This window comes from Leuresthes tenuis, unplaced genomic scaffold (genome assembly GCF_036924035.1).
Source record: "Leuresthes tenuis unplaced genomic scaffold, fLeuTen1.0.hap1 SCAF_1, whole genome shotgun sequence".
Taxonomy (NCBI): domain Eukaryota; kingdom Metazoa; phylum Chordata; class Actinopteri; order Atheriniformes; family Atherinopsidae; genus Leuresthes; species Leuresthes tenuis.
In genome coordinates this window covers 15,937,923-15,946,503 of record NW_027325355.1, presented here as the reverse complement: position 1 = coordinate 15,946,503, position 8,581 = coordinate 15,937,923, and the positions used below count along the sequence as shown (strand labels likewise).

General features: G+C 37.2%; 1 protein-coding gene across 1 annotated transcript; it reads left to right on the top strand.

Moving 5' to 3' along the window:
- Positions 1 to 591: 591 nt before the first annotated feature.
- LOC140293167 (four and a half LIM domains protein 2-like) lies at positions 592 to 8,195 on the top strand. The gene is made up of 6 exons (XM_072379516.1): positions 592 to 644; positions 3,164 to 3,347; positions 3,773 to 3,947; positions 4,067 to 4,236; positions 6,311 to 6,497; positions 7,649 to 8,195. Exons 2-6 carry the CDS (start codon positions 3,192 to 3,194, stop codon positions 7,798 to 7,800), a joined length of 840 nt encoding a protein of 279 aa, XP_072235617.1. The 5' UTR covers positions 592 to 644; positions 3,164 to 3,191; the 3' UTR covers positions 7,801 to 8,195.
- The last annotated feature ends 386 nt before the right edge of the window (positions 8,196 to 8,581 follow it).

Below are 8,581 nucleotides of genomic sequence, written 5' to 3'. Positions count from 1 at the left end.
TTTGTGCAGCTTCTTCCTTTCGACGTGCGTTTACATTTCTCCTAATCTCATTGCAAACTTGGAGGTTCAGGTTCACATAGAAGGTTTTTTGGACTTGTGAGGTGTGTGATCTCCAATGTGGATACCCAGACGCTCAAAAGGGATAATGGGGTATCATCCATGTTTGAATTTCTGGCACAATTTCTTAGTTTTAAGTGAAACAAGATGCTGTGATGTTCATCTGTATGATTGAATTGATTTATACTATTTCCATGTTTTTCTTTGAGGTTTTGCTTATCAAATATACGGCACAAGGGTGAAAAATGTTTACTAAAAGCTGTTGTTCAACTAAAAAATAAAAAAGTATGTGGAGTCTTGAAATTGTTCATAAATCTTTCCTATAGCTTCATACAGTAAGTAGGCAACCAAGAGCTTCCCTTGTGAACATTCCCCTTGAGGAATTGTTTGGATTTACAACACTTTGTCTTGAATTTATAGTGGTCTGAATATAAACTGACCTGCCCACTCTGGTCACACCACTTTCTCCACCCTCTGGTTCCAGTACGGGTCACATTTTGCTCTAATTTAATAAAGCAGATGGACTACACTGATCAGCAGACACCTCCGGTCTCAGACTGCAAGCAGGCAGCTCCCCTGACACTCAGGTAAGACCTCTGTCTCTCTTGTACTTTCTACAATGCCTTTTTGTTATTCTTCTCCACAAAAAAGACTCATCCGCATTTCTTTTTCATCATATCGCATCAAATCTTAGTGTATGTGCAAAATAAATGTTAGTTCTTGTCCTTTTTATGAGTGTTTCAGGCGACTTTAATCCAAGTTTTTGTGGAGGTTCAGCAGATTGCCTGAGCCTTTTGAGCAACTTCTCAGAAAAAAGGGTAACTTTTCTCCTAGTGATGTTCTTTGATGTGTTGTTTAAGACAAAAAAGCTGGAGCAATACAGTGAAAGCTGAGGTTTGATGCTTCAAATGCTTATGAATCAAGGATAACAAAAACAGGCAGAGAGGAACAAGATATGAAGTTTATCAGAAAAATTCAAATTGTATAAAAGGTTTTTAGAGGATATGTGTGGATTTACGCAAGACTTTGAAGGAGAGGGAAGCTTTTTAATAGAAGTAGATTGCTTACAGAAAAGAGTTGTTTGTGGGGTAAATTATGGAGGTACTGAGTCTTTTACTGATGTCAAAGAGGTAATTAATGGCCCTCCAGAGGGATATAGAGTCTACAGGGGATTCTGAGAGGAAGTACAAAGGAAATGGTAAACTTGCAGACCTTCATGTAAGGTTTTTGAAGGCTTACAATAAGTATGAAGGGCTTATGAATAAATGGTTGGTTTCGAGTGCTATGCAGAGTTTAGAGAGTGCAAAGAGAAGAGATGGTTTATGACTGGATATCGACGGCTAAATGGGAATTGTTTAAAGTGTATACGACACGGACAGTTTAGAGATACGAGGGAGTGCAAAGTGGTGTGCTCTGCACTGTTGGTTGTTTTGAAAAGTGTAAAAGAGTACAGAGGGGTTAGGAAGCTGTATGGTGGACTCGACAAGAACACATACTACTTTAGAAGGTACGGAGGGTTTACATTGGACCACCCCAAATGAAGAAGCATAAGGTGTGGCGTAGTGAGTCTCCTCACGACTTTAAAAGGTATGAAGGGTTTAGAGACGGGTATGGAGGGTTATTTGGATGGCATAAGGGGTACGTAGTATTTAGAGATGGATAAAAATTGCTTGGAAAAGTTTATTAAGTCATGAGCAAGATTGTGGCAAGCAATGTGCCACTCTGAATTAAGTTTGAGGTGACATACCAAGTCTTTTCAAGACTTTCCAGAGAGGTTTAAAGGATATGAATGGTATTGAAGAATTTTGAAGACTTTAAAGAGTACAGAATGCGTTCAGACGGCTACGGAGGGTTTCTGAAAGGGTGTGGAGGAAAATGGGTGTTGTGACGGATATTTAGCAAGGGGCTTATGAGGAAGTGCGGTGGTCTCTTTAAAGTGTAGAAACCGCGGCAGAGCAGATACAGGTATGCATACATCCTCATTTCTTCTTTGAAAAGAAGGTTCAGAGAACTATTATGTTGCCACAGATTTTGAATAGTCAGAATCACACCTCGTATCTGCACATTTAACTGAGAGTTGTTCATGTTCCAGTGGAGGTTTAGGCATTAAGAGCTGCCTGCTTATGTCTACAAAAGAGGACGAAAGTTAAGAGGAGAATTTGCATGTTCCCGTTTTTGAGAGCAACGTTTACATTAGTTCAGCTATCAGAGTAACAATGAATATCTTGATAAAGTGGATACAGTTTATTGATTGCTTGAAATAAAAATTAAAGTTACTTAAAGGCTGTTTGCCATTGAGTAAATCAACTATTATCATCCAAAGCATTTGAAAATCACTGACAAGAGCATCCTTGGTATGTATGCTGATACACCACAAAATAGTTTGAATCACTCATTCTGAAAAAACAACACTCAAACGTTTCTGGGTTTCATCCCAAAGCTGTTAACAAATTAGATTTCATCCCTAGAAAAGATTTCTAGATGTTGCATAACACTTCATTCACCGGTACTTTCCATGTCTTAATTAGATGTTCTAAATTAAATCAAATTAAATTCCTCCATGTCACCTCAAATCCTTTTTTCAAACATTTTGTTTTTTCTTCAGCTGATTTAGGTAAAAGAAAGCTTTCCATTCATTCCCAACAAGAAGAATGATTGGAATTCTATTTTTCTCAAGCTAAATCAGCAAGATGTTTCTTTACAACTCGAGTCTGAATTTTTCTCCAAAGGATAAACCAGATTTAAAGTCACATCATGTTCATTAATAAAGTAGAATTTACAGTACAGTGTTAGCCAATTCTGGGGACTATGGGTTGCATTCCTCTGCCTAATTCGTTGAATGTAGTACTCAATTAAGTGTCCAGGAATCCCTGAGTGGATGCACAGTGTATCCAGTGCAGGTTCATGAAGGTATCATGTTGTTATTGATTTTAATATTTACCACATGATATTAAGGTGGTGCTTCTGTGAAAAAGGAATCAGCCCTGCTGTATCGGAAATTCAATCAAGTTTTTCAATTTTACGTCGCTACTGATCGGGTAAGATAATGAAAGATCATGGTACTGTTATACTTTTATGGATTCTTTTTTTTTTTTTTGCACAGTAGAGGTCTTGGCCAGGATATTGGACTGAAAATGGGTGAGCGCTACGACTGCACCGAGTGTAAGGAGTCCTTGTATGGGCAGAAGTACATCATGAAGGACGAACACCCGTACTGCATCAAGTGCTATGAGTCACTTTTCTCCAGCAACTGTGAAGTGTGCAAAAAGCTCATTAGCTGCACCAGCAAGGTGACAGACACACTTTCATTTTCCAGTCATGTTGACATTTTACCGAAAAGTTTGACCAGCACACCATTAACCCTCAATAAACACATCATCAATGTAGATATGTCTACAGTTTTTTTTTAAAGGGATGCCATCAATCTTAAATGAATTAAATCATTTTGAATACATAACTTATCTGCTATCTTAGTTAGTTAGAAACGGGTTAATAACAGTACATTCGGTGGAACACTTCCCAAATACTTAAGTTAACTAGAAACAGGCCAGTAACATCCCAGAGAGGCTGAAACTGTCAGAAATAAGAATGAAGCTGAGTTCACCCCTTTATGGAAGACTTTGTCGACAAATAATTCAGTTATTTACTGCAAATTGAATATTTTCATGTACCACAACGGGCAACTGTAGCAGCCTGAAATTGTTCGTCTCTGCAGGATCTGTCATACAAGGACCGCCACTGGCACAGCGACTGCTTTCTCTGCAACAAGTGCAACCGATCACTGGCCGATCAGCCCTTTGCCACCAGGGATGAAATGCTGATGTGCACTGATTGCTACTGCCAGGCTTACTCTGCCAAGTGCAATGCATGTCTGAAGACCATCATGCCAGGTGAGTCATAATGGTCCCCCACCCCCAATACTTCATGGCTAGTGCGCTGACATGTCGATAAAATGTAAGTTGCCAGTGTTAGTCACACTAACGCTGCCTCTGCTCCCTCTACCCACCAGGCACCAAAAAGATGGAGCATAAGGGCAGCAGTTGGCATGAGAAGTGCTTCATCTGCAACTACTGCCAGCAGCCCATTGGAACCATGAGCTTTGTCAAGAAGGACACCAACAACTACTGCCTGGACTGCTATGAGAACCACTTTGCTCTGCAGTGTGTTCACTGCAAGAAGGTAAAAAAAGAAAAAAAGAAAAGATAAACAGAAAGAAAGAGAAAAAAAAGCATGATCACTTGTCTTCACACTTTCATCAGGCTAGTTCGCGAAACGAATCAATAAAGAGCTGTGCAGTCAGTAACTTTAACATTGAATACAAGCTTAACACATGATACTGATGGATATGAATATTTTTTACAGCTACACAATTACATTATATGGATATTTTCATACCATGTTGTCTTGTGCGTCATTTGAAACACTTCAAGCTGGGTCATGTCATCATCAAATGTTTATTCAGTGCCTATTGGGACTGAAAAAACCCCTCTATATCTAAATAAATGCTAAGAGCCCAACCATTTCTAGACGTGTGGACAGAGAGAAAAAGACTTAAAACGAGTGATGCATATATGATATGAGCAGGAAACAGATGGGCAGGCAAGGAGGAATTGGAGGCGTCTCTTTGTGCTAAAATCCTGTAGGTGAGGCAGCAGTCATCTGGCTCACTTGTGACTAAGTCAGCAACAAACAGCAAAAAGATGACTAAGAAGTATGATGTTATATAGTCTCATTAAGGCAGAGATCAGCAAATGAAGAAACAATGAAGTTCAAGTTGTTCTTAGGTTCTATATGAGTAAAAATGAATTGCTGTTTGAAAGATTTGAACTGTTTCATTAATCATTTGTAAAACCTTAACTTTGTGCATGCAGTCCATAAATTGTCCATCTTGTTCGACAACACAGTTCCTCAAACAAAATGCACTTTTGCTTTGTTTCCATTTTTGACCATTTTTACCCTTGAGCCATTCAATGAAGAATCAAAAAAGACAAGAAGATTGTGTTATTAAAGGCAGGTTCAATCCCATGTAATCAAACAATATCTACCCAATTAAAAAGAAAAGCTAATTAGCCTCTGTAAATCTTCCCTCAGTGATTATTGTGTTTTGCCATACTTGTGTTGTATAACAGTTAGCATTGGATTTAAAGAAAGCTTAGCGACATTAGAGCACTGGAAGTGCACTTGCCAGTGGTGCTGGTAGTTTATGCTTGTAAGATTTTAGAAACTCTTATTTTGTAACTCCCACAACATAATCTTGAAACTCAGCTTTTGCCTCATTTGATCAGTATCGAAAACTGATTTGGAATCAAAACTGTAATTCAAAGTAAGATAGCCCCTCAGTAGATACTCTCCTGATTTAGGTTAGTTAGCTTTTAACTGATTAGCTTTTAGAAAGACTGGCTTTCTTGTTTTTTGTATTTTTTGAGAAATATAGCTCAACTTTTTTTTTATTTGGCATTAGAAAAGTTAGGCTATTTAAAAAACTAAAGGCAATATAATCACATAAAATGAAATTCACTTCTACCAAAATCCATTAGTTACCAACAATTTGCTAAATTAAGCTAATTAGCATTCACCTGCTAAAGCATTTGGTATATTACTAGTCTTTCATTTGACTAGTTTTCCTATGGTTCTGTCTAAAGTGTGATTTATTAATTTCATGTTTTTTATTTACATGGTACAATAAACTGACATAAATATTAAACAACACATTTCTAAATGTAAATGCTATTAAACTAAAAAGTGAGCAAAATACTTCAAGCTAAATTAATCTGACTTTGACTTGCAGAAGTCACTGCAGTTTAGTTTTTATTAAAGATAATGCTTCAATTTACAGGCCCTAAAATGTCATAGTAATTATGTAGGATTTACAAAATGATTTTTCTCTTCGTGTTTTCCTATTGTCTTTTAGGAGTAAAAGTTCAAATGTGACTAGACTGAATTAAAGTACCTTGAATTTAGCCTCTAGTACTGTAATTGAACAACAGTTTTTCTTGTAACTGTCATCTTATTTTTTATTTGCTCTGATATTTTGTTTCAGACTTATGTGAGAATGATTTAAAACAACAAAAACTTAACAGATCTCATAGCCTTTAATTGTAAATAGTTAGTATACTTGAGCAACTAAACTGTTTCTGTCATAAATAATCAATTTTGCTGGTGAAACCCATGCTTTGGGAAAATCTAGTCGGTAGAGCTTGAGTCGAGTTATTTATCTTTGTAAAACATTTTTTCTTTTCTTTTTATCTTAAAGCCCATCACCACTGGAGGAGTGAGTTACCGTGACCAACCCTGGCATAAGCAGTGCTTTGTTTGTACCGGATGCAAGCAGCAGCTTGCTGGCCAGCGGTTCACCTCTCGAGATGAGTTGGCCTACTGCCTTGAGTGCTTCTGCAACATGTTTGCCAAGAAATGTGCCTACTGCACCACCCCAATTAGTGGTAAAAATGTACTTTTGCTTGTATCAGAAATTTTGCCATTTAAAATTTGGATTATGTCATCTGAAACAGACTCAGAGCTGGTAGGTGGGACTTTATTCAGTTTCCAGGCTTTTGATAAAACAGTCACAGTAAAAAAAAAAAAAAAAATTTATTTTTAAGCCCAGTGATATTATGTTAAAACGAATTAATCGCTGAATTTTGCAGTCAGGTTTGATGACTTTTGACTGGATTGGTATCATCCTATTCATGGATTGTTAGAGCAGTTTTAGGCGTCCAGACATGTTTTCATGCAAGTTGTTTTACACAGAGGTTATATTTGGTTGAGTTCTTTTTGCATTGTCCCAACAAAAAGAATTCTGACTATAACCATAAACCATAAAATGAGTGGACTTTAAGAGATACTTAAAACTATGCACGGACAGAAGAACTCAGCCCAATCGTCCACGTTAGTGCCTCTAACACCTGTGCGTTACACGTTAGTGCCTCTATCTGTGATAGATTTGCTGTCTCTCGACTGATATATGCAACTGTTTATAGAGTTTTAAGCCCACAAGAACAGTTTTCCAACTGTTTTCACAGATTGCGTAGAGATGGTACTGAATTTGAAGGCCAAAACATGTGAAATAGCCCTTAATAAACCCATTTGATTGGATTTTGCAAAACTAATTACAGCCGAAAGGTCTTTTAGTGAGTCAAATTGTATATTTAACTAACTAAAATGCTTCAGATGCTGGCTTGTATAAGTCCAGGTCCAGAAAAGAAGATACAAAGTGCACATGTTCTTCAGTTGGATTCAAAAGTGTACCTCAAGTAAGACTGTAAAATGTAGTTGTAGTCTTCACCAAAGTCAGCATACTTTTGACCACAGGACCTTCCTTATTAAACAATTATAGCTGAAATGTTTTAACATAATTATTTATTTTTTGAATGCTGACTAAAGCACATCATGTGCAGCATGTTGACATGCCGTGAGTTATGTCTAAACTACAACCCAGCAGAATTAATCATAATGTAAACAACACCATTGAAATGGACACAACGTCCCCCAGATCATATGCTTCTCTTGGCATCCTGTGTATCCAATCACCATCAATTACAGGATTATTGCATTACAGGGATCATGAGACTCCTCTTTGCAACTTTTACTTCAGGTCTCGGGGGCAGCAAGTACATTTCCTTTGAGGAGCGCCAGTGGCACAACGACTGCTTCAACTGCAAAAAGTGCTGCGTGTCCCTGGTGGGTCGGGGTTTCCTGACATCCAAAGATGACGTCTTCTGCCCTGACTGCGGCAAAGACCTCTGAGCGATTTGCAGCAACTAGAAAGAGTCTGTCTGGGTTAGCTGCCAGTTAGAAGTCTTGGCAGCATCCTCCTAATGTGACCTTTGTTACATTATTTATATCATTTATGAGTTTCTTACACATTAACCTGCATGCACTGGTAACATTGTACTCTATTTGTCCAAGATAAAGCCTTCATCCCACAATCCCTTCCATCTGTTTTGCTGTTGTTCCGAAAAGTAAACTGCTTTTGTTTTAATCCAGCCATATTTCATTATGTCATTGAAAAAAAATCTAACAAAATCAACTGCATGTCCCACTTTGGAATGAAAGTGTCTGTGGCTTCAATATAGTGACTTCTGATTTATTTTAGAACAGCATGCAAAATTATTTTAATGAATATCACTATGATGCAAATTATTCTACTAATGTTGTTTGTTCTAATGATGCAAAATAAAGCTGATTTTGACCCGGTAGATTTAAAAATGACTTTGTCTTCTTGTGTCTTCTTGTTAGTCCTATCTAAACGTAACCATAACTTCAAGAAAAATATACCTTTAACTCGTTATGTACAATGAGTTAGAATTGTTTTTTTTTTTAGTAACTCATGGCTTCAGTAACTATTTGAATTAGTAATTTTGAGTTGTCAGGTTCGTGTTCATCCTTTCCTTCTAGTGATAATGCAGTTTTCAGTGCTCATATTTTTTCACTCGTAAATAAAACATTAACTTTATAATGCATATTTGTTTACTTAGTCTGTTAGAAATGGTTTTAATCTTTTTGAGTCTCTCTTGTGTTCGGAGCT